At 43.3% G+C, this 25,533-nt stretch overlaps 1 protein-coding gene across 1 annotated transcript; it reads left to right on the forward strand.

Moving 5' to 3' along the window:
* Positions 1-284: 284 nt before the first annotated feature.
* Positions 285-25,533, forward strand: rbm46 (RNA binding motif protein 46; the record flags this gene model as incomplete). Its single annotated transcript, XM_084487459.1, has 9 exons — positions 285-432; positions 1,059-1,239; positions 2,123-2,279; positions 3,089-3,218; positions 5,356-5,453; positions 9,007-9,442; positions 15,520-15,719; positions 16,565-16,667; positions 25,337-25,533. 9 exons carry the CDS (start codon positions 285-287, stop codon positions 25,531-25,533), a joined length of 1,650 nt encoding a protein of 549 aa, XP_084343585.1.

A 25,533-nucleotide genomic window follows, 5' to 3' on the forward strand; every position in this document is an offset into this window, starting at 1 on the left:
ATCCGTGAACATGAGTTCGATTTTCACAGGGAATGGTGGGGAAGACAACCGCTCCCATGTTTCCACGCTACTTCCAACTACTCTTTTGTCATTGTTTGAGTGAGAGACCTGCTAGCAGCAGAAATGATCAACTTCACCTTAAATTTGAAAGGTTCCTTGACTTAAGAGTTGTCTCTCAACCTTAAGGTAAGGTTAACTATAGAGTTTACTCTAACCTTGAAGTCTACTTGACGTTAAAGTTAACCTTACTATGCTCTTTTTTTTTTGTTGCAGAAATCGTCATAATGGAGCGGGACTGTGGTATGGACGGGCGGTTGCTCGGTGACGCCAACCAGGCGGAGCCCAAAGAGGCGGCGCTGCTCGACCTCATGAAGAAGACGGGATACGGCATGATGCAGGAGAACGGCCAGCGGAAGTACGGCCCACCCCCAGGTACACACATTCATATCCTGCTGTATTTAAAATATGTTTACAGTATAGACATATGTGTACTGCTGTGTGTGTGTGAGACTGTGTACTACTGTAATGCGTGTGTGTGTATCTGTACTGCTGTAAGGATTGTTGAGTATGTGCGTGCTGGTGTAATGAATGTCAGTGTGTACTGCTGTAATGAGTCTGTGAGTGTGTGTCTACTGCTCCCCAATGAAAATGAGTCCATTGAATAGTCAATGCCAAACTGATGACAGACTATAGATGACTTTTAGATACATTTACACTCCCGAATTATCATTGATTCATTTATTTATCCTTTCTAATACATAATGTGTTTTGTGAGTTTGCATTTCCAAGTCTATTTCTAGGATATTTATTTTCTTTTTACTGGTAATAGCATTTTAATAAAACACTGTCACAACACTAGAAAATGAATGTTGCCTTTTAAATGTACTAACCCTAACCCAGAAGGCCAGAATTAACGTTAATTTATTAACTTAAATTAAAACTGTGATGAATAAGCTAAGTCATTCGATCAAGCTGCATATCATCCACTAGGATTGGTCTGTTTGAGGCTGTAGTCCCCCCCCCCCATTAAACAGAGCCTTATCCTGATTGGTTGTCAGGCTGGGAGGGCCCGCCCCCGCCCAGGGGCAGCGAGGTGTTCGTGGGGAAGATTCCCAGGGACATGTATGAGGATGAGCTGGTGCCTGTGTTCGAGAGGGCCGGCTACATCTACACATTCAGACTCATGATGGAGTTCAGCGGAGAGAACCGCGGCTACGCCTTCGTCATGTACACCAACAGGTGAGAGAGAGAGAGAGAGAGAGAGAGAGAGAGAGAGAGAGAGAGAGAGAGAGAGAGAGAGAGAGAGAGAGAGAGAGAGAGAGAGAGAGAGAGAGAGAGAGAGAGAGAGAGAGAGAGAGAGAGAGAGAGAGAGAGAGAGAGAGAGAGATTATTAATCCTCCTCAGACTCTAAGCTCAAACAGGTTGCTAGGTTGAGGACACTGAAAGAACACAAGCGCAAGATGAAATGTTGAGGTCAGGGAAGCCAGTATTTCCACAAACCATGTTTCTATAATTACGGACGACAAGGGGTGGAACAGTTGACAAATTTCACTGTTCGCTTCAACACTTTTTTTGAAACAAATGAACCGAACAATACATACATTGCCCAAACCGTCACTAGCGAACTGAAAGGTTCAGATGTTTTACTTGAACCGTTGCATCCCTACCGCTGACATATCATGGTCATTTTATGATTAAGTTCAAGTCAATTTGTAACATATTGTTCCCTTGTGTTTTTCTGTTCTCCTCTTATTATCTCAAATCCTCTCATCTGCACTTATCCCCTCTCCTCTCCCCTTAACCCTCTCCTCCCTCTTCACCCACCCTCTTCTACCTCTCTGCCTCTCTACTCTCTGCTTTTCTCTCCTCTTCTACCCTCTCCTCTCTTACTCTCCTATCCCTGCACCTTTTTCTCCCTTCTCTCTCCTCTATCTCTTCTCCCCTCTCCCCTGTTTTCCTACTCTCTCCTTTCCCTCTCCTGCTCTCATTCCTCCTCCCACTCTCTTCTCTCTATCCTCCTCTTCCCCTCTCCTCCCTCCCTCTCTTCCATATACTCTCTTCTCCCTCCTCTCTCTCTTCCCCTCTCTTTTCCCTCTTATCTCCTCTCCTCTCCTCTCCTCAGAGAGATGGCGCAGAAGGCCATCCACATGCTGGATAACTATGAGATCCGATCGGGGAAGTACATCGGAGTGTGTGTGAGTCTGGACAACTGCCGTCTCTTTGTGGGCTCCCTTCCCAAAGACAAGAACAAAGAGGAGATAATGGAGGAGATGAAGAAGGTACACAGTAGTGATTGGTCGTTTGCGAACGAATCAGTTAGAATGAACGACTCTTTAACAAGAACGAACCAACCTGATTCCCCGTTTCAGTTCGTCTCGTTCGTATCCCCATACGAACCCCATACCCCAGACCCACCCACTAGTCGCGAGTCGCTGTTCGTTCACTGACTGTTAAGTGAAGGTGAAGACTCGAGGACTGAGACGTCATGAGAGCCAGCCGGGCAACAACATCCCGATTCCGAACATGAAGGAACTTAGTTGATGTTGTGTTGATTGATGACCGTTTGCACCATTGCACAATCGTGATTCGTTTGAGAATGAGAACGGGGGAGGAGTTGAGTCTGACCGACTCGGCTGAGAACTGTGATTCACCGCTACCGGAAACGCGAACGAACGAACAAACGATTCTTCTTGGCAAACTGACCGACGCAAACTGAATCAAGCAAACAAATCATGAAATCCACCACTAGTACACAGTACATGCACACAGACACACATGCTCACTCACTCATGCACTCTTGCAATCTTTGATTTCTTGAGATTACTTGAATGGTTGTCAAAGCCATACTGCAGACTCAACACGGTCCAATACTTGTTATTATATTGTAGCACTTAAGCAGTTACTTTGCTTATTTTATGAATTGTATGTACCCAAATTTTTGTTATTTTTGGGTTACATCTTCGTTGTTGAATGCAATTATTGTAAGTGGCTTTGGGCAAAAAGGTCAGCTATTTAAATGTGATGTAATTAATGCAATCCCATCCTACTGTATTCAGATTGACAGATGATACTGTGATTGTTTGGGCAGGTAACAGAGGGCGTTGTGGATGTCATAGTGTATCCCAGTGCTACTGATAAGAACAGGAACAGAGGCTTCGCCTTCATAGAGTACGAGTCCCACAAGGCTGCAGCGATGGCCCGCAGGAAACTCATACCAGGTAACACTCTAGAATACACACTAATACACACTAATACTCTGTATGAGTCTACATAGCCATGCACCGCTCACGGCTCAGTTCTGACCAATAAGGGCATCTCTTTCCTGATTGGGTCAGATAATTCATCCTGCCTATTACATGTGCATGTCATTGAGAAAGGTGAGAAAGGAGGGAGCAGAGAGGGGGGGTTGTTTTTTGGTAGTTTAGATTCAAAGTCTTGCTCTTTAATGACTTCATCATTATGTCTATGTTTACATTTGTTTTCTTTATTTCTAAGACGCAATTCATTCAATTAAAATTAAATCTGTTATCCTAAATGTGTTACTTGAATATCATTATCTAACTGCTGTGTTAACCTCAGCCGCTTTTGGCTCCCACCCATCGGCCCCTGTCAACGCCTACAGATAAAATAAACTAGTGGCTGCTGCACCCGAATGTGCTTCAAAACGGGTTGCGTGTCAAGGTCTCCGCAGACAAAACCTCAAAAGTACCGAAATACTTTAAATGATCAGACAACAACGTGTCAGTTTGTTCCCTGTGCAAAATGTCAATGACATTTCCCAGCTGCACTACTACAATGCGCCAACAACTGGAAACAAGGTGTACAGGTGCTACTCTGGAAGGAGGAACGACAGAAAAGGCAAAAACACAGTGGGCCGATCACACAGCATTCAATTAGACCGCTATACTGTTGTTTTCCTGTCTTACAGTGTGCTGTGCTGAGCTTTCATCTTTGGATGAAATTGTTTTGCTTTTTGTTAGAAAGACATGGATATTCAACAGATATTTACCCTCCTGATTGCAGTGATGGGCATCCAAGCAAAGCTGTCCGGACAATAGACAGAAGCCTAACTAAATAACACAATAAAACAGAGCTATATCGCTATTCAAAATGTTCCCAATGGATTATATTCATAGTTTAGAAGTATGTCCCACTAGCTCTACAACAGTAGAGCATTACCAGCTAGAGCAATCTTACTCAATGCTATGCACTGTTGGATGAAAATGGTTATAATTTTAGTTGAGATTAAAAGATAAATCGATAAAATAATCAATAGAATACTATGTTAGTGGCAGCCCTAATGTATACTGTGTGTGATGCCTGATAAACGTCATGCACACCCACCAGCATCTGTAATGCTCAGCAGTACCTGCGGTTATCTGCTAGATGGAGACAGAGGATAGTCTATTACATTAGATCTTTATGGGGACTTTTAAGTGGAAGTGGACCCTCTGTTTAAGCTTTTTATTTATTATTATTTTAATTTTAACACTTTCAGATTTAAAATAATGCATATTAGGCTGAGAGGTCTAGGAAGGATGGTAGGGGGCATGTTGTCCCCATGGTTACAACCCGGGGCGACTTTGTGATGCTTTTTTAGTAGCCCAACGTGGTTGTGTATTTGCGTTATAATGAGCAAAGTTGTATATGAAATTCACCACACACCATGGTGTTGCACTATAAATCTTTGAGAAGTGTGAAGCGAACATCAAATCAGCTGCAGAGAAGACAAGAGCTTCACATGTCCATACACGTGGCGTTATACTATAAGAGTGAAAGGCTTAACCCTCTCTGACGCCATCATCAAAAACCTCGGCCCAGACGGACCAACACACATACTCGCCGACGGTGTCCCTTGGTCGTGATGTCGAGGAGAACACCAAAAGGCAATTTGATGTCACAAAAATAACACTAGCTGCGTGCAGAATGTTCACATACTGGTTGGCAAAGATTTGCAAAAACATGGGAATTTACCCCTGTTCTCTAAGTCAGTCAATTTGCGTGCACCACCCCTGTAAGCCCATCTAAAAGTGTGTGCTAAACTGCTTGGGTGCACACGCACGCTCACTTGGAGCGAGACCATTAAATTTACTCTACGCAGAACACACTCACTACAGTCTGTTGGCTCTCCCTTTGGTAGAAAGGCAGCTGATTGGTTACCTGCTGAAGGCCATATTTCACCAGCACATTAACCGCCTGACGGTTGTAATCCTCCAAGCTTCTTAAATTGCTCCTCCGCCTGCCAGGGTTATGAGCAATGGGGAGATGAGTTACTGTGCCTTGTTTTACCACAATCTGGTACCCACACGTGCTGATGTCCCCTGGGTGTGTGTGGGTGGTGTGTGTGCACACCAGAAACACTGCAGCTGTGGGGCCTCAACATCCAGGTGGACTGGGCGGAGCCGGAGAAGGACGTGGATGAGGAGACCATGCAGCGCGTCAGGGTCCTATACGTACGTGCACATTTCTCTTTGCGTTTCAATGCGCACCTGTCAACGTGTTGCATGTAATAGTGTATGTAGACACAAACATTGAGCTTGGTTTCCGGGTTTAATAAAGTGTGTGTGTGTGTGTGTGTGTGTGTGTGTGTGTGTGTGTGCGTGTGTGCGCGCAAGGATTTGATTGGCCTGATTGGGCCAGTGTGTTTATTGTGCTGTTGTCCCGACGTGACTTTTTAATGGCCCTGGGCCATATTACCCCAACCCCAACACACACACAAATGTACCACCATTAAGTATCAGTTTGAGGCCACATAACTGGTCCAGCTTTAAAACCAAGGGGCTTTGGATCCTGCAGTATCCAACATGGAGTCTGTTTGATGTGCTCTGTAAGTGCTGTTGGTGATGTTGTTGTCATGGGGACTCCAGCAGGGCTCTGAAGTCATCATTTAAGATGCCGGAAGATCCAACGCTTGATGCTATCGCTACCTAATTCTGCATGCTGCTTTATATACGCCTTCATCCAAATCCCACTTTCACTTTCTGCACATACACACCTCTCTAACACTGCTGTATCCCTACCTTGCTCTACCGTCATGTTTCTCTCTCCCCGTCGTCTCAGTGCTTCACTCTTAGCTCTCCTTGCTGTGTCAGTGCCTCACTCTACCCATGCTCTCTCCCTCTGCTGTGTCCCTGCCTCACTCTACCCATGCTCTCTCCCTCTGCTGTGTCCCTGCCTCACTCTACCCATGCTCTCTCCCTCTGCTGTGTCCCTGCCTCACTCTACCCATGCTCTCTCCCTCCGCTGTGTCCCTGCCTCACTCTACCCATGCTCTCTCCCTCTGCTGTGTCCCTGCCTCACTCTACCCATGCTCTCTCCCTCCGCTGTGTCCCTGCCTCACTCTACCCATGCTCTCTCCCTCTGCTGTGTCCCTGCCCCACTCTACCACCACCTCTCTCTCCCTCTGCTGTGTCCCTGCTTCACTCTACCACCACCTCTCTTTCCCTCATCATGTCTCCTTTTCCCTGCTGTGTCAGTGCCTCAATCTCTTCCCATGCGCTCTCTCCCCCTGCTGTGATCTTGCCTCACTCTACCGTCATGTCTCTCTCCTCACACCCTGCTGTGTCTCTGCCTCAGTCTACCGCCATGTCTCTCTCCTCACACCCTGCTGTATCTCTGCCTCACTCTACCATCATGTCTCTCTCCTCACACCCTGCTGTGTCTCTGCCTCACTCTACCATCATTTCTCGCTCCTCAATCCCTGCTGTGATCGCTCTTTGCTCTCCTCCCATCATGTCTCGCTCTCTCCATGCTGTGTCCCTGCCTCGCACTACCCATGCTGTCTCTCTCTCACTCCCTGCTGTGTCCCTGCCTAGCTCTACCCATGCTGTCTCTCTCTCCATGCAGTGTCCCTGTCTCGCTCTACCCACCCTGTCTTTCTCTCAAGCCGCTGTGTCCCTGCCTCACTCTACCTATGTACTACACTACAGTACTCATCAGGATGTAGGAGACCTTTCACTGTGCTGCTTCTGAAGTTTCACATGTTCACACACCCAAAGTGATGGTAATTATAAAGACAGTTTAGATGCTAACAATAGTTTATAATTATAATTATATATACAATAATTTAGTATCAATAGTAAATAGTATATAATAGTATCAATGCTGTATCCCTTACCAGGTCAAAGTTAAAATTGATTGATATTGGATTGATGATGATTGATCAGAGTTTTTTTAGATCAATCAATTTGAATGTCAGAGCGACAATCATTTTCTAACGACATCATAGGAAACGCATCACTCAGCATTTCTCTCTTAACACCTCATGAGCTAACAAGCTAATGAGCTGTCCTTATTTATTACTTATTCAGATATTGTTGCACACGTAGACCCGGTCTGAATGCAGTGCTCTGCAAACGTTTTACTTTTAACACTCCACCACTCCACCACCACTGCTTGGATCAATTGTGAAATAATGAGCAGGTGGTGGCATGCTACGTTCAGACGGGGTCTGCGTAAGCTCGTTTGATGGAGTAATATCAGAACTAAGATGTCCTAAAACATAATATCCAATAACTGCACCCTACTGTAAATTGAAATATGTTTCTGGTGCCGCAGAATCCTCCACCAGCTTAGCCCCGTAACTCAGCAGGAGGGACGAGTGAATTTAAGACTAGTTTGCTGTCTATTTGACATGGATATGATGTAAGTCTACAATCATAGAGCAAGAGTTATATTAACATAACGTATTTCATGTAGACTATGGGTTTAGGCTTCACCTTATGTGCTAAGGTGAAGCGGCGAAGGGGAGTCTGATGAATGTACCCCTGCTGGACCCAAGGCTCAGGACTCAATTAGCTGTGAATGTGCAAAACACAACAGCTAAAATAAAAACTTAAATTATCCTAAGAACACGCAAAGTGGTGAGCAAGAGAATAGAGTGGGTCCGTAACCTCTGACTCAACCTGCATTTTTATAGAATCCATGAAAAGAGGGCGATGCATAGTTACAAGGCTTCTCCTGCGTGCTAGAAAACCCAAGCCGCCAACTGCAGTGAGCAACAAGGCCCCTCAACATCCATTCCCAAAGGGAAGGGAGGGTGGAGGGTCCCGCTAGCAGGCGTAACTGACAGAGCAGCATAAGCCGGCTTTATCGAAAGCAAAGAAGAAGCTCTAGCTTGCCGGTGAACACCGTACACTGACAACGAAAGTATGCGACGATAGATAAAAGTCCACACAAGCACATGATATCACACATAACCTTCTCACATTATCAATGGTTAGAGGACAGGATAGTGACGATGCTGGGTACAATCCGTGAACATAGTAAGGAACAACCGGTCACTCTTAATCTCAGCCTAACCCACCACCAGGTGACCGGAGAGATAGGCTTAAGCGAAGAGCAACCTTACGAATCGGAACAGCTCAGAGAGACAAGCCTAATGCTAAGCTGTTGAAGGAGCCCCCGACTCCAACATGGAGTGGCCGAGTGAGCCCCTGGTCATGTCCAGCATGTTAAAGCAGACAAGGCGCCGGGAAAGACAATGACACAGCCGTGCAAATGTCCGCCACCGTTACACCCTTAGGTAAAGCCGTAGAAGTGGCCACTTCTACTGAGGCAGGGACACACAGCACGTCTGCGGCCACGAGTGAGCTCTTACACCCATTGTTTATGCTAAGCCCTGCTGATTGTAGGCTAAGCCAACACCCTTATATATCCAGCAAGACAGATGCTGAGTGGCCCTTGGCAGCGTCGCCATACCACACTAACAATTGTGTAGATCTGAAGGCAGCCGGGAATTGCACGTACATTGCCAATGCCCGCATCGGACACAATAAACGCAGCTCTGCTTCTGACTAGAATGAGTTGGGGGAGGGTTATGCGTTTCTAGCATGGATGTGGACAGAAAAGTTCACAGCGCTAGAACATATCGCTGGACTGGCGGGAACAGGGAGGGCAATTGGTGCAACACTGATATGAAATATTATATATACATGTATGTATGCTTTTGCAACCTTTTACCTTTGCCGGAGTCGCCCCACCATGTGTTTCTCTGCGTGTGTCCAGGTGCGTAACCTGATGCTGAGCACCAGTGAGGAGACGCTGCAGGAGGCGTTCTCCTGCGTGCGCCCCGGCTCGGTGGAGCGCGTGAAGAAGCTGACGGACTATGCCTTCGTCCACTACCGCAGCCGCCAGGACGCGCTGGACGCCCTGCGCCTCATGAACGGCACGCTCATCGACGGCGCACTGGTCACCGTGTCCCTCGCCAAGCCTGCGGGGGGGAGGGAGGGAGGCGGCGCCACGTGGCGGCACGGCGGCGGGAACAGAGGCTACGTGGGGAGGAACCCTGCCATGGTCGGGGGAGGTGGAGGAGGTGGAGACAGCCTGTTTCTGTTTCAGCACGAGAACGGAGGAGTGGAGGGGAGGAGATGCACCTCCCCGAGGCCTCCAGGGCCTCTGCCGCCATGCCTGGGAAACCCTGTGTACCTGGGTGGAGGAGGAGGTGAGGAGATCAACCTGTATTTTTCATGTATGGCTCAGAGGAAAAATAGTGTCGTCGTAAGGGTGTTTGACTCCCAGCTGAAAGGTTCTGGGTTTGATACCCAATGTCCACAGTCTAACTGGAGTCATCCTAGAGCATGAGGCGCCCTCACCCCTACCTGGTCCTATGAGATGTATGTATCTGCAATCACTGTAAGTCACTAAGTCCAGAGAGCAGTTGGCTTTAGAACGTTGAACAAAGCTGTAAGGTGATTGGACGTTCGAGAGGTCAGCATCTAGGGTCAAGGTTATAATTGGTTAAACTTTGAGCGTTATATTACTTAATATTACGTTACTCCCAGGGTAGCGTCAACGCTGGCTTCAATGCTCCATGGCATCAGTGCCACTAGGCCTTTTTACACTGCCAAGCCGGTTCGGTTGCGGCTTGGCACATCCGGCAATTTCACCGTCTTGAAATTGTACTCCAGAATGTTTTTATTTTTTTATGAATAAGACCCCCGCATGCAAGAATGTGTTCACGTCTGAGTCTAGGCTACAAACGCGATTAACTATTTACAAGTACAAAAACGCCAAAATTTTATTTATTCTTTATTTTGCTGACCACTTGTTTTTTATCCCGACAAAAGCCTCCTCAGGACAGTTCCTCTGCGTCTTTCTCGTAGATCGCACCATCTTTTATCATCTTTGTTTAATGCGACTGCATCACCTCCTCTCCCATGATGGTCAGCAGCTCGCGGATGTCACCGTCTCTCCAGTTAGAACTACTCGTGTTGATATCGCTGTGTTGTCTCTGCTGTCTAAACAGCGCAGCAACACCTCTACCCAAGCCCCCGCCAGAAACCGCCAATGTGTGTAGGGTCCGGGAGGGTAAATTGGGGTGCTAGCTCAAGCAGGCAATTTACCTCGGGCAGTGTAAACGCGTGGACCATGCCGGGAAAAAGGCGTGCATAAGATGGGCATATTTGGCAGTGTAAAAACGTCTACTGACAGCCAGTCGTATGTCCCCCCTTCTGACAAAACCTATTTGAAATACAATGTCTCAAAGCGGTGCAGAGTGACAGCAGTAGTTAGTGGTGTTATGTCCATGTGTGGATGACGGATGGTAGCAGACCTTCACTAAGGAGTAGCAGAAGAGGTGACAGAGAAGTAGCAAGGTAGGAGGGGAGAGCAGAGGAGGAGGAGGGATGAGAGCAGAGGAGGGATAAGGAGTAGAGGAGAAAAGCGGGGTCGAGGGAGGAGGAGTAGAGAGCTGGGTAGGAGGATTGAGCAGGCGAGAGAGGAGGAGAGGGCAGGGGAAAGGAGAATAAGGGGAGAAAGGAGTAGGAGACTGTACCATGTGAGCAGGGTGGAACAGGCACTGGGCCCCACTTCTCTTTGCCAGTGACAGACTAATGGCAGGAAAGTAGGGCCCAATAGTTTCTGTGATAATAGAAGAAGCTTGAAAAGACAAAGAAAAGTGAATGCATTCACACATTTGCCACAAGGTGTTTTGCAGTCAAACGCGTCTTTAAAGTACATTTTAGAATCTGTTTACCTGCCTGGGCTACTATGGATTTTGACAAGCATCAGAAGCAGTGAATGGGAAACTAGATATCCTCTACGCTATGTTCAATTAATGGTGAAATAATAGGCCGGAGCCAGACACTATGCTCAAGCAGAGTGTACGTGTGCTCTCGGTAGACAGTAAATCTCAGACCTGCTGTTTTAGTCCGTTCCCGTTAATAACTGATGTCACTGGTGAGCTATCCAACCATTACTTCCATGCTCCCAGCGGGCGTCCCACTCTAATTAGTTGAAAAAACATCTTAAAAAATATAAATAATAAAAAACATATACAGAATCACCGATGCAATTATCCAGGCTTGCAAACCACTGGGGGAAAACCTGGGCAAAGGACTAGAGAGCTGGAGAGAAAGGAGCAGGGACCAGGAGAGAGAGGAGGAGAGAGCTGGAGAGAGAGGAGCAGGGACCAGGAGAGACAGGAGGAGAGAGCTGGAGAGAGAGGAGCAGGGACCAGGGGAGAGAGGAGTAGAGAGCTGGAGAGAGAGGAGCAGGGACCAGGGGAGAGAGGAGTAGAGAGCTAGAGAGAGGAGGAGAGAGCTGGAGAGAGGAGGAGAGAAAAGGAGAGAAATGAGCAGGGACCAGGGGAGAGAGGAGGAGAGAGAAGGAGAGAGAGGAGCAGGAACCAGGGGAGAGAGGAGGAGAGAGAAGGAGAGAGAGGAGCAGGAACCAGGGGAGAGAGGAGGAGAGAGAAGGAGAGAGAGGAGCAGGAACCAGGGGAGAGAGGAGGAGAGAGAAGGAGAGAGGAGCAGGAACCAGGGGAGAGAGGAGGAGAGAGAAGGAGAGAGAGGAGCAGGAACCAGGGGAGAGAGGAGGAGAGAGAAGGAGAGAGAGGAGCAGGAACCAGGGGAGAGAGGAGTAGAGCTGGAGAGAGGAGCAGGGACCAGGGGAGAGAGGAGGAGAGAGAAGGAGAGAGAGGAGCAGGAACCAGGGGAGAGAGGAGTAGAGCTGGAGAGAGGAGCAGGGACCAGGGGAGAGAGGAGGAGAGAGAAGGAGAGAGGAAGAGAAAGGTAAAGGATATAGGAAGAGAGAGATGGGGGGGGGGGGTAGAGAGAGGAAGTTAAGAGGAAAAGAATGATGTGTGTTAGAGGTCTTCCCTTTATTGCTCCATGTCTTGCTCTCTCAGCTCTCCTCTGCCTCTGTCATTGGAGGGGCTTAAATAGTCTGCTTCATGTTTCCCGACCCTGCTTCTGTATGTACTTCGCTTCGTTGTCGCAAGGACAGACATGTTTTCATATATTTTTATTCCACGGGTGTCGACTAAAGACTTTTCTTACCCTTCAACCCATGATGCATTATAAACCGATAAAAGATTTCCACTAGGTGGAAACACTGGGTGTAATGATACACAAAAGTCACGATTCAGTACGTACCTCGGTTTTTAAGTCATGGTTTGGTTTTTATTATTTTATTTTTATTAAACAATTTGATTTAGATTTGATTTATTAAATTGTATCAAACAAATGCCTTACACAATGAAAATACATCAAATACAATTGAGGATAAGTGTGTGATAATCAATAAAATCTTAATAAAAAAAATATATATAATATAATAATAATATATAATATATATGTATTTTTTTTTCGGTATGTACCGAAATGAAACGTGCATCGAACCGTTAGACCTGTACCGAAGATTTTCGGTACGAATACGCGTATCGTTACACCCCTAATTTCCACACAGAAAATGATAGGAGAGAGGGAAATGGAAGTAAAGTAAGAGAGGGGAGGGGAGGGACGGGACAATATGATTAAAGGAAGTGAGTGATCCAGACGAACTGAGGGGATGAATCGTGCGGTAAGCTTAAATTTTTCACTGACTCATGCCTGCCTCTGTATGAACAGCCTATCTTACAATCTTATCTTTGTCAGTATTTCTTTCTGCCTGGTCTAAAGAACGCTCAATTTGTAGATACCATCCATGATAATGAGTTATGTGGGTAGGTATTAATGTGTGTATGTGTGTGCTTCTGTATATGTATTGGTATGTCATTATCGGTGTGTTGGTAGGTAGGTGGGCGTGTTGGGAGTGTTGAGTTGTGTATGTGTGTGGGTGTGTTTTGCGAGTGCATGTAAAGGTATGTAGTTATGTGTTTGTGTGTGTATTGGTGTGTCGTTATATCTGTCGCTGTGTGTGGGTGTTTGTGTGTTTGTGTGTCAGTACGTGTTAGCCCATTCATACGAGATGAATTCATACGCGATGAGATACACACATGAGTGATATTTGAGAAGAGATTATCACAGCTTTTCCCCCAGCCAGCCTATCATAGCTGTCAACCCGGGTGTTTATCCCGCCATGACCTGTCTGTTGCTGTTAGAGACGTGACAAGTTAAGTCCACTTCCATGTTTGGTCTGCTTAAAAAGCTTCTGTCTGCTGCGCGGACCTCCCTGGTCTACCCTTGCCCAAGGACACTTGGTCAGGAACTATGCTAGAATGGATCCTTTTACCTTCTAACCATCGGTTTGCCGGGCTAAGAGAATCAAATCCTCTCTAAACAGGAGGCTAGCTTGGCTTGGTGGTGTTTGCTATCAAACGAAACAGGATTTAACACTGACATCCACTTTATCTAAAACCAGTGTTTAGCAGCTCCCATAGCTGTATCTTTGTTTGGTCCAACCCAGGTATGGGCATTCTAACTTCTCTGGCTAGGTGGCTTTCTCAAATAGTGCCCACAAATGATCATATCCACAAGTTTCGATTCTGTGTTTATTCACCACTGCGAGACTGAGGCTATCATTCTTGAAAGAGAGTCAACCTTAAGGAAACAACCTCAAAACTAACGTCACCAAAACATGGATGTATTAAGGAACGCTCCAAATGCACACCAAAACACACCATCAATAATACTCCCTCGATTAAGTAGTGAAACTCTAAATTCCTCTGAATCCTCTGAATAAAATCTATTTTTGTGAAATAACAGAGGATAAGCTCTTTTTCACTAGTCAATATTAGGTTCAGGGTCGAATGGCCTTTACACTTACACGATTCATATTGGATGTTCTGACCAAATTAATTTAGTTTGTTTTATTCTTCTTTTTGTCTTTCTTTTACGTACAACAATTTTGTCAGTCATGCTGCGTCTGTCCTCTCGTCTGCTCTCTGAGTTGGAGGTTGGGCTCAGGCAGCGCCTCCACATACACAAGGCTGACAGTGCCAGGTGAAGATAATAGTGATACTCAGGGCTCATAGGTGTTTTAATCGTTTTTTTCATGAGGATTGAATAATTCCACCCATGAAGTTAAAATCTTGACAAGAAATCTAAAAAAGTTAATGTGACATTCCAATTCCAATTCCAATTGGTCTTTGACAGGGTGAACGAGCATGATTAAGCTGTTATCATTAAATCAGTGGCAGATAATGGGCCTAAAATGATAATAATATAGTTTATAGCAATTATTTCAACAAAAATAGTTATCGTGACAGGCCTATGTGCTGTGATAATGGCTGTGTTTTAGGCGTTTTGATTCTGAATTGTAAATGAAGAGCAACCTGTCAATAAGTTGCAAGGGTAAGTTTTTTCAATCAATAGAATGTAGCATAAGCATTCTGTGTTCACACGCCACTTAGCATGCTAACAGCCTTAGAGACAGACTGAGCAGTTAGAATTCTTGACTGTCGTGGTCACAAGCATGGTTGTAGATTTTGGATCAAACTGTGGACTTCTTAATGCTTCGACCCACTGGTTGCAATGGACTGGCTACTGAAAAACCTACGAAACATCGGGTCTTGGCAAACTGGCCAAATTGAAATGTAGCTCTCATCACAACACACAGACACCGGTCTTCTTTGAAACCGGCGTTCTTTAATGGCACGTTGCTTTACTCCTTTACGTGTTTACGCCGTGAAAACTATCACAAATAAACATCATAAAACGCCACATCAGCAAATGATACAGTATTTACATAAGCACGAAATAAAACACAGAAATATGACACTAATTGGCACGTGAAAATGACGTGTAATACAGGAAATAAAATGCATTAAAATGGTGAAATAAAATACCTCTCTGGCCGCTTGTTGTGAAAAGAGGTTTAAGTTATTTACTGTGCTTGTATCTTTGCCGTCTGCTCTAACTTCAGAGGCAAACTTATGGTATCGCTGCACTTAACGAGCGCCATTCATGCACGCTTGGTCATGCTTTTTTACATAAATTCAACCAACACTAATGACGTAGGGAAAACGTTAAACAAAACGTTAGTTCCATGCGCTTGCAGCACATTAACATCAGTTCAGTTACATTATATTAACATTTAAACCTTTTAACCCAACATGAATTATTATCTATTTATTTATTACATGAAATTGAAGTGTTGATTATTAAGTGTGTATAATTAAAGAAAATAAAATTTATGCTACGTCACTTACATGAAATGCAGATAAAGATTGTTGAATTGTATGCATTGTTTGGTCTCAGTATTACTTGAAAGTCCCTTTGAGTAAAAGTGTCTAAATGCTAATTGTCTGAATGAGATAATAATGTCCAAATCTCTAACCCTGTGCCTGTCCCTCGCCAGGGTCGGGAGATGGGGCTCAGAGGGTGTTCCCCTTCACTCCAGGTATGCCCCTCTCCCCATGCAGCCTGCAGGCCCTGAAGCCTGGCCAGATGACCAGTGCCGTCAGCCTCCTGGAACACTTTTGCTATCTGAACTCTTGGAGCCCTCCAGACTACTACCTCTTCTCTACCCCTGGGCCCAAGATACTGCTAATATTTAAGGTTAATATATAGTATAACTATAGAGCTTTAGTACTACTACTATTAGTACTGTACTGCACCTTGAGACACAAGATATACTGCTTATATTTAAGGTTAATACATAGCATAACTATAGTACTACCTGTCCTGCACCTTGAGACCCAAGATACTTCTTATAGAAAATATAATTATATATTATCTATTTATACATATAAAGAAAGTACACTACTGGGCACACCGACAGACGGACAGTCGAGAGGGAATGAGACAGCTAGTATTTCAGAGGAAGTTGTTGATCGGCTATTGCAGTTCATTCAATTGCCCATTCAGCAGACCTCTGGTATTGCTTTGTAAGAGGACAGAGATGACTTGGTTCATTTGTACAATATGTCTTGATAAATAACCATATTTTATATTCTTTTTCAGCTTGATTAGGCATTTCTGTCCCTAGTGTCCCTACTAAAAACAAGGCTCTGGCAGCAAAGATCAACTACTGATCATAAATATATCAAGATTGAGAGTGTATTAATTCAGAAAGATATATCATTTTTATAACATACGTGATGTAAATCTTCAACAGCAGATCGGATATCCAGCGTAAGGTTTACTGTGTGGTGGTGAACATGTGTCATCTATGTTTCCCTGTTGTCTGCACCTTCATTACTCTACCGTGATGTATGACCACACTCATATGTTATACTTGTGGCAATCCATCAACACACACTCCCTCTGGTGTGTGTGTGTGTGTGTGTGTGTGTGTGTGTGTGTGTGTGTGTGTGTGTGTGTGTGTGTGTGTGTGTGTGTGTGTGTGTGTGTGTGTGTGTGTGTGTGTGTGTGTGTGTGTGTGTGTGTGTGTGTGTGTGTAGGTGGTGATAGTCTCCACCCAGAACAGCTACTTGCCAGACAAGCTGTGTGCTCTGGTGGAGGATGCAAAGGAGCTGGCCGCACAGCATGCACTCAGGAGTCTTGGTACGCACACACACCCACACACGCACTCTGGAGCCTAGGTACGCACACACACCCACACACTCTGGACACACACCCACCAGGGTTTCCCACAGCACTTTGCACATTAGGCAGCCGCCTAAGCAACACACGGCTGCCACTTTAACCACAACATCAAAAGAAAAAAAAAATAATAACAATAATTTCATTTACTCACAACACTCTCTGTAAAGATCAGGCTGCAGGGCAACAGTCTGACAGCCTGCATGACAATAAGCATAAATGGACCACCTGTATAAAAGGGTTGCACCCCCCCCCCCCCGGTCAGACATCCCTGTCTGACGCAGACAAACACTGCCACACATGCACTGGAAAACTGGAATTTAGGTTTGCGCTAGTGCTGTCAATCATCCTCTATAATCCCATTCAAATTGTATTCCTTATTATTTTTAATATTTAAATCATATTAAAATTTTGAATGCTCAAATTGTATCCACTTCAGAATGTGGTTGTTAAACGTTCTGTCTACTAGAGAGCATTCTACTCATAAACATTTCTTCCTTGCTAAGTAAATAATATTTGGCACAAAATGATATTATACTAATGTGGTCTTGATTAATTGAATTATCCTTGTTAATTGAATTATCCTCGTTGTCCGGGATGATGGAGAGCACTGATTCACGACGCAAGTTGGAAGGCTCTTTTACATAGAATGCATTGGTATGTTGTGATTATTTTCACACAAGAATACATTAACAGTTCTTAACACATAGGTTTCTTTGGAGAACATGTGAGTGTGCAGTTGTCTTCAATTTTTCTACATTTTTATACCAAAATGTGAAAGGCTATTAGAGTTTTTTTTAACAGGGAAACAACCTCAAAAACAAATGGATCCAAAACATGCATTTATTAAAGAATGCACAACATAATCCCCCTCATCCGCCAACTGCCATTCCTTACACTATTTAGATTAAAAAGTAAAACTCCAATGAATTGAATACTCTAAATACATAGGATATGTTGGTGAAAGGACGGAGCATAAGCTTGTCTTAACTAGGCTGTATAGGAGTATTCTATCTGTCTTTTCACCGGTGCGATTATTATTGGAATAGGCCGTAATATGCACATCACGGATAATGTAAATATTTTGGTGTGTGGAAAAAGTGTGTGGAAAACTTTATCGTTCATCAGGTGTGAGGTATCAAAAGCATTTCGTTTTCACATGCGAGTAAGCCCAGGCGAGAAGGGCGAGATTCGCTTACGTTAGCCAAAACATTTATACTAAAAAAGGAAACACGCATCTGAATGGTAATTTCAGCATTCGTTTAGTATAATTTTAGACTCTTGAAACCCATTCCAACAAGCCTTGTACTAGTGCTCACACGCACGCACACAAACACGCACAACGCACCTAAAACAATCCCACATAAGTGGTGCTTGATCACAGCAATTCATCAGGTCTTGTTTAGTAGAGAGATTGCATGACTTGAATGACTTGAATTAGTTCTGACTGTCAGTAGTTAATCACACTCCCTTGCTGTACTCTCTCTCTCTTTATGTTGCTAAAGGGCATTACCTAGATTTATCATTTTTTCACTGCTTGACACTACTTGACACTGCTGCACATCTCTTGAAGTTGACACTGCCGTATTTAACTCATTTTATTTTAATTTATTGTCTTCTATTGGATGGCTCAATTTCTTTCGGAATCAATAAGTATTTTTTATATCATTTTTTCATTTAATCTACAGCAATAAATAAGGCTTTCTGTGTGTATGAGATCCTATTCAGTGTCAACACAGCATATAGAGGAACACGCATACACTTCACACTGGCACTGAAACGTACACAAACCTGTCAGCGTAGGTGTGTGTTAGCGAGTTGTTGTCGTATGTCTCTTTTAATTTGTGTTTATTGTTGACATGATATATTTTGCATATAAAGTGTTTTTGAGTGTGCGTGTGTATCCCACATAGACGCATCCCACATAGGCACCCATTTGCTTGCACACCACTGTTATGAAGCCTTAAATTTCACATAGTGGGAATGAGATTTTTGCAACCAGCAGCGGAAATTATCCTTATTCGCCCCATCAAGGGCGGGAATTCAATGGCTGTCTTGCAGTAGTCTGTTGGCAGAAGTAATAACATGAAGTCACAATGTGTAAGATAGAGCCCCACCCTGTTAGTAGGCAGATAATTTCCATGACAACCCCAAATGAAAAGCATTACGTCCACTTTAACTGGCTGTGCAACTCTGGGACACAAACTAGCGTTCTAAGTGTTGAAGGTTATTAGGTAGGGCTGGGCGATAATTTAAATAATAACGGCGAATAACGTAAATTCGTTTTAACAGCAGATATTCTTTCTGCATTAATGCAGGTACTGTCCTTTTTAGACAGGGGCCATGTGCGCCCGCTAGACATTCATTTGATTGAGAGACGAGTGGCGCAGAGGAGCAGTACCTTGTTGTCAGGTGGCAACTAACAATTACTGGAGTCGATCATGTGGCTCGAACAACGATTGTGCAGAAGTTGAGTTGTGGACAAGACACGCCTTCATTATGTTCAGTCACTAAGTCAATTAATGCTTGTCCTGCATTTAACGTTATTCCTCTTAAAATTGTCCGGACTCTCAATAAAGGCTATACTTAAATGCAAACATATAGCCTGTTTCATTGATCTGGGTTATAGGATACAGTATAACCAGCCTGCATCTCACTGGAAAGCGGGCTTCACGCTTCTGTGGGTTTTATTTTGTAGATTTGCATATATTAGATATAATAATAACATTACTCACACATCCCCATGGTAGTTGACACTATTAAAGTATCTATAACCCCATAGGACAAGGCATTTTTTTGCTAACTCCTTCTGCTTTATGTGAAACTAACTGCTGGCTCTGCTGCTTGGAAGATGAGCGAGGTTGATTTCCAAAAGAATTATCTCTCTAAATGGCATAACCCAAGCGTTGCGTAGCTAAACGGTTAGAGCCATAGTACTGACATGTCAACATAGTTCAATGGGAATCGAAACTAGGCTTTCTTGAAACGTAGACCTTTTAACAGCGCTGTCCACTGTTGCTGGACCTCCGGGCTGAGCTTGTGAGGGAAGACTTGAAACTGTTTACACTCCGTTTGCAAACATTATTACGAGTATTTATGTTGTCTTTTTAATTGTAATTTTTGTTAAATTGATTTGTCCAACTTGTTTCTATGAGTGCAGTCATAAATCCCAATCCATCATAAATGAAAATGATATGCTACGGTTGTTTAATAATTACATGGGCTGTTGTCAAACTTAATGACATTTGTGAGCTATTTTGAAAAAAATCTAAAAAATAAATGTCGGTAGCAGCAGGTCTTTAAATCATCAAGCATTTTTGATAATAATTGTTTAAATGCTGTGAGTTGTTATTTTTGAGTATTGGTTAAATGCTGGACGTGTGTGGGTCCCTGGATTGTTCCCTTTTTGTTGTCCGAAGTTGCTGTGCCGGTATGGGATTAGAATCCTGTCATAATTTCAAACCTGAAATAAATAGTTTCAAAGGCCTCTTTAGTCTGTGTTTGAAAACTCTACACCTTGTAAAAAAGGTTTTGCAACATTGAAAAAAGAGATTATAGCCTGAAAACTTTTTTCAAACATCTGCAAACATGATTTTGTGTTCTATTTTTGTGTTCCCGCCTCCAGGAACAAGGAGACAGGACCTCCTTTTCGGAGTGTCAGAGTTTCAAAAGGAATCAGAACACTGTCAATAATCATGTGACTCGTAAACTTGCCCCCTTGTGGCCAAATCTCTGAAATGTCAGTGCTGAAAACTCAGTTCTGAATAAATATTAAATGATTATTATTATTAATATTAAATAATTTCTCAATGTATGAACACCTGTTTGCAGAACTCTATTTACAAGGTTTCAAAACCGGGAAACAAAATAATACACTGCCAGAACAGTGTCAGATTTGAAACTCTTCAAATGTGCTGGTGAACATTTTTTAACTATGAAAATCTGTTTGTGAAAATGGTGATGGTGATGGAAGATCATGTTTGTAGATGTTTGAAACTTTTTTAGGCTATAAACTCTTTTTTCAATGTTGCAAAACCTTTTTTACAAGGTGTCGAGTTTTCAAACACAGACTTACAGGCCTTTGAAACTATTTTTTTCAGGTTTGAATTATGATAGGATTCTTCTTAATTATGATAGGATCCAATATGCCGGTCCTTTATCAGGTACTTTCATTGTTTCCTTCTGTATCAGGTGGATCATTTTTATTGCAAATTGTGAGAGAATCGTGACTTCAATTCTAAGCAAGAAAATCGTGATTCTCTTTTTGTCAAGATGCATTTGTCTGTCTTTGTGTGTGTGTGTGTGTGTGTGTGTATGTATGTGTACGTGTGTTTTTGCAATTATACTTCAGTTCAAGAATGTGCGTGTGCCTGTCTGTCTGTCTGTGTGTCGTCTCCAGCCAAATCTAGGGGCATGTCCAGGCGTCCTGGGTTGGCACATGCCCCAAACGTTTAGTTGTTGTTTTTGATAATAAAGTTAAATAACCTTGGTAAATCCCTCATCATAAGACTATGGTCCATGTTGACACCCCCCCCATACACACTTCTCTCCCCTCTGTCACACACAAACACACACAAGCTACTTCCTATTTAATACACAGGAAGTTAATTTTAATTTTTTAATCATGTCATTATAGACTTTGAGTAAGCTAAACTACCCCCCTGCCCAAAGCAAGACATCAGCTTTGTAAACACTGCGATTATGACTACACATCAACACATATACGCATACACGCATACTGTATATACACACACACACACACACACACACACACACGTTACGCACACACACACACACACACACACACACACACACACACACACACACACACACACACACACACACACACACACTGAACACACAGCTTGTGTGCAGCAGTGCTGGCTCCCTGGCTGCATGTGGGAGTTTGGTTGTGATCCAGGATGGGTTTTGGGTCCTGTCGTTGTTGAATAAACAGCAACACTCCTCAGGGCCTGCATTTGAATAGAACATGCTACATACAATTCATGCTGTTATATAATCTTCGCACACACACATTGTGTATAATGTTGCGTGGATGTCATATTTGACACGTGTTATTGTAACATGGTAAAACAGGCAATAAGCATGCATGCAGACACAGACACGCACAGATATATAAACACATCTAGAAACAAACACACACATGAACAGAAACACACAGACCCACACATTGTATTCTGAGTTCAAGGTAGTTAAACATTAGTGGAGATAACCCAGAGCTTCATTAAGTCTTCTGATAAGCCAGGGAGAGGCCTAGATTATGATCTCCAGGCTGGGCTGTATTCCAACACCGGGTGAAGGTCTCGACCCTGATAAGAAATGTAATCTTAATAACAGAGAGAGAGTCAAGACAAGTTGATTATATTTGTATAGCCCATAATCACAGACACAGTCCCAAAGGGCTTCACAGGCAGTAGACATCCCCTAACCAAGGAGAGGAGCCCCCAGAGGAAAAAAACTCACTTAATTATGAAGGAAGACACCTTGAAAAGAAGTGCAGAGTGGGGGAATGCTTAGTACTGCCATAATTTACATACATAGAAGTATTACAAGCAAACATTTTAAGAGGAATTAAAAAAAAATGAACATCTATATTAAGGTCCTTCAAGCAGGATGGTGCTGATCTGTGTAGGATTTTATAGGTAAGCAGTAGTACCTAGAATCTGACATGGCATTAATTGGAAGCACGTTGAAGGAGGAGAGAATAGCAATCATGTGGTCTTCATTTTCTGTTTCTAGGGAGTCTTATCAGTGGCGTTCTGCACAAGCTGGAGGCTTTTTCGTTGTGTAGTTCATTAAACCGCAGAACAGAGAATAACAGTAATCTGGTCTAGACGATTTAAATGCGTTGATGAGCGTCTCTGCGGATACCGTTGGTCTAATTTTAGCATTGTTTCTAAGATTAACAAAATTCAGTTCTGGTAATACTTTTTACGTGTTCATCAAAAGAAGGCATAGGGTTTAACCAGACTAGGGCGGTCACTTTTGAGAAACATCAAGTTCGAACGGATATCGAATATCAAGCAATGTATTTGAATATATTAAAATATTTATGAGGCCCCAATGTTGAGAGAAGCGGGTATTTGTGGCAGCCCGTGTCTCTCCAGTCTCCACCAATGCAGCGTGTTGCTGTCTGCGGGGATGACCTGGGGTCCCAATTTACCACTCAGACTGGCTGCTCTGTGCGTTAGCCTATCCATTTTGGAATCAGGATATATTATTCGCTTGATTAGAGCGCCCGCGAATGGATGAGATGGCAACCAATAAAATAAAAAGCGGTCTAATAAAAACCAAACGGTTTAATCATAGACTGTAAAAAATGCGCTACACAACATGGCATTTTAAAAACCGGTTTGATTATTTATATTTGAATACGGATATGTCATATTCCAATGCATATTTGAATATCGAATAAAAAGTGATATTTTTCGCACAGGAATATTGCAGAGCCCTCAAAACACAGTGTCACGTCTTCAAACCGTGTTTGTTGTTGCTTGTGGCTGATGATTATCACATCTTGTTTTCCATGTGTTAAGCCGCAAGTAGTTTTGGGACACCCATCCTTTAATTGCAGTCAGGCAAAATTAAACCTTCTGGATCAGGGAGGAGCTCAAAGAGCTCATAGGAATGCAGACTAGGAAACATTTTGTTACAGCAAAACTCCATGTAACGCCAATCAGATGCCTTGATTGTCATGTATAGTCCATTAAGAACCAACCACAGGCCTAGTCTTATCCGTCTCTCTTCAGGCTCCATCAGTCCATCTTCTATGAGTGAGTATGAATTATAAGATAGGATTTTACCTTATTGATCCATGAGGGGAAATGGGATGTTCCTGTGGTGCTTGCAGCTAAAAGAGAGGAAACATAGGTCAGATTGTTGAATAATATATGCAGTCAGAGAGAGAGCGGTACCTTACCATAGTAGGGAACATTAGAGGTTTGTGTGTGTGGGCGGGGAGGTTCAGCCTAGCCTGTCAGTTTGCTAATGCTAACTGACCAGAACCAGCCTGAGGGCATGCCTGCACAGAGGCTGTATGATGAACACTAAATAATGATAAAGAAACTGTGTGTTCTCCCACATGTGTAAGTAGTGACCCTAAGCTAACCTGACGGCTCTGACTTGGTGGTTAAATCACGCTTGTGGAGGAAAGTCAACGGGAATTTGGTCTATAATATGTTGGAAACTAAACTCTTGTCCCCCTCAATATACCACCTATTAGACATATAGGTAAGTATTGGAAAGGGAAACCTAGTATTCTGTAAAGTGTTCTGTGGACTCCGGTTCAGCCAAGTTCAGTCTTGCATACTTGGTAGTTTGTTATTGGCCAGTTGGACTGGGGATTACAAACTCCAGAGAACATGGGGAGGAAGTATCGTCATTCTGCAGTTTGAACAGCAGCGTACTTGATGACTTCGCAATCTGAGCTTGTCTTGTTAGCGTTCCGTTATCTTCACCCAATAAAACATAACCCTGCCTCATTTGGTTTTCCTAAAAAATATATGAATGTATATATGTTAGGGCTGCCCCCGACTAAAGATTTTGTTAGTCGACTAGTAGTCGTTAGTACAAGCCATTAGTCGATTAGTCGTTGCACGTTAATTTCTTTTTTGAGGCATCAGAAAATGGTTTGAGTTCCAGGGCTGAGAAAGAATGTTATAAGTAACATTGTTAACACTGTGCTACATTACAGAGAAATAAAAAAAACATAATAATGAGCCTTTAAAATAATACATTTACAAGCACACGCACAAAGCGAGCCGCCTGTTAACAGCAAAGCGGTATTGGTTCTGAATGTGTCGGAACAACCAGCAAGGAGACTGAACATTTTGTAAATTTATTTCCAAAATGGAGCCTTCTGGCTGCTCCTCTTCATCAGGGCTCACTTTCCTCTGTACTGCTGTAACGATCCTCTCTCTGAGCAGCTTCAGCTGGAGATAAACTCTCAGCCATATCCGACATTGTCAATATTATAATTAGTTAGATTTGATTGGTATGATTTGATGGAGTTAAAAAAAAAAAAAAAATATATATATTTCTTTTTTGTGCGACTAATGAAAACTGAAAACTGAGACTCTTCTCATCGACTAACGTTTAGTCGACTATTAGGGGGCAGCCCTAATAGTTAATCTTATAACCTAATTATCTATATAATTTGAGTGTTCCAAGATCTGTAGCCTACATATAAAAGGCTAATTTGATTGTCGGTGAATGAATGACAAATTCATATATTTAAGTACATGTACAATCGTATAGTAATGTATATTTTAAGTATATGCATACTTTATGTCCACTTCAGTGTATGTACACACATTTCTTTGCAGATTTTTATTATTTCAACATTTTGTAAATAATATATGCTATATATGCTTATTGGCTTAAAGTTCTATAAAATATACTATAATGCTTATACTTATACTTATACTTTTAACTTTCATTTATTCTATTTCCTTTTTCCTTTTATCTTGAGCAGAGCGATTGCAACAGAAACAATTTCACCGAGAATCAATAAATCAATCTTAATTTAAATGTCTCTCCAATCTCCCTCTCTCTCCCTTTCTCCCTGTCACTCGCTATCTCCCCTTCTGTCTCTCTCTTTCTCTCTTCAGACGGTTCCTGGCTGGTTGATAATGGTCCTGGTTCTCCAGCTCCCCTCTCTCCCCCTCTAAGTGCTGTGGGGGTGGGTTACAGCTCTAGAGCCTTGACCCCCTGTCTTACCTCCCCGTACCCCCACTCACCCCTCTCTCCCCTACTGCCCTCCCTCTCCCAAAGACTCTACGCCCCCCTGCAGTCCCCCTTCTACTGA

The sequence above is a fragment of the Micromesistius poutassou genome (genome assembly GCF_964030765.1).
Source record: "Micromesistius poutassou genome assembly, chromosome: 23".
In the NCBI taxonomy this organism is placed as follows: Eukaryota; Metazoa; Chordata; class Actinopteri; order Gadiformes; family Gadidae; genus Micromesistius; species Micromesistius poutassou.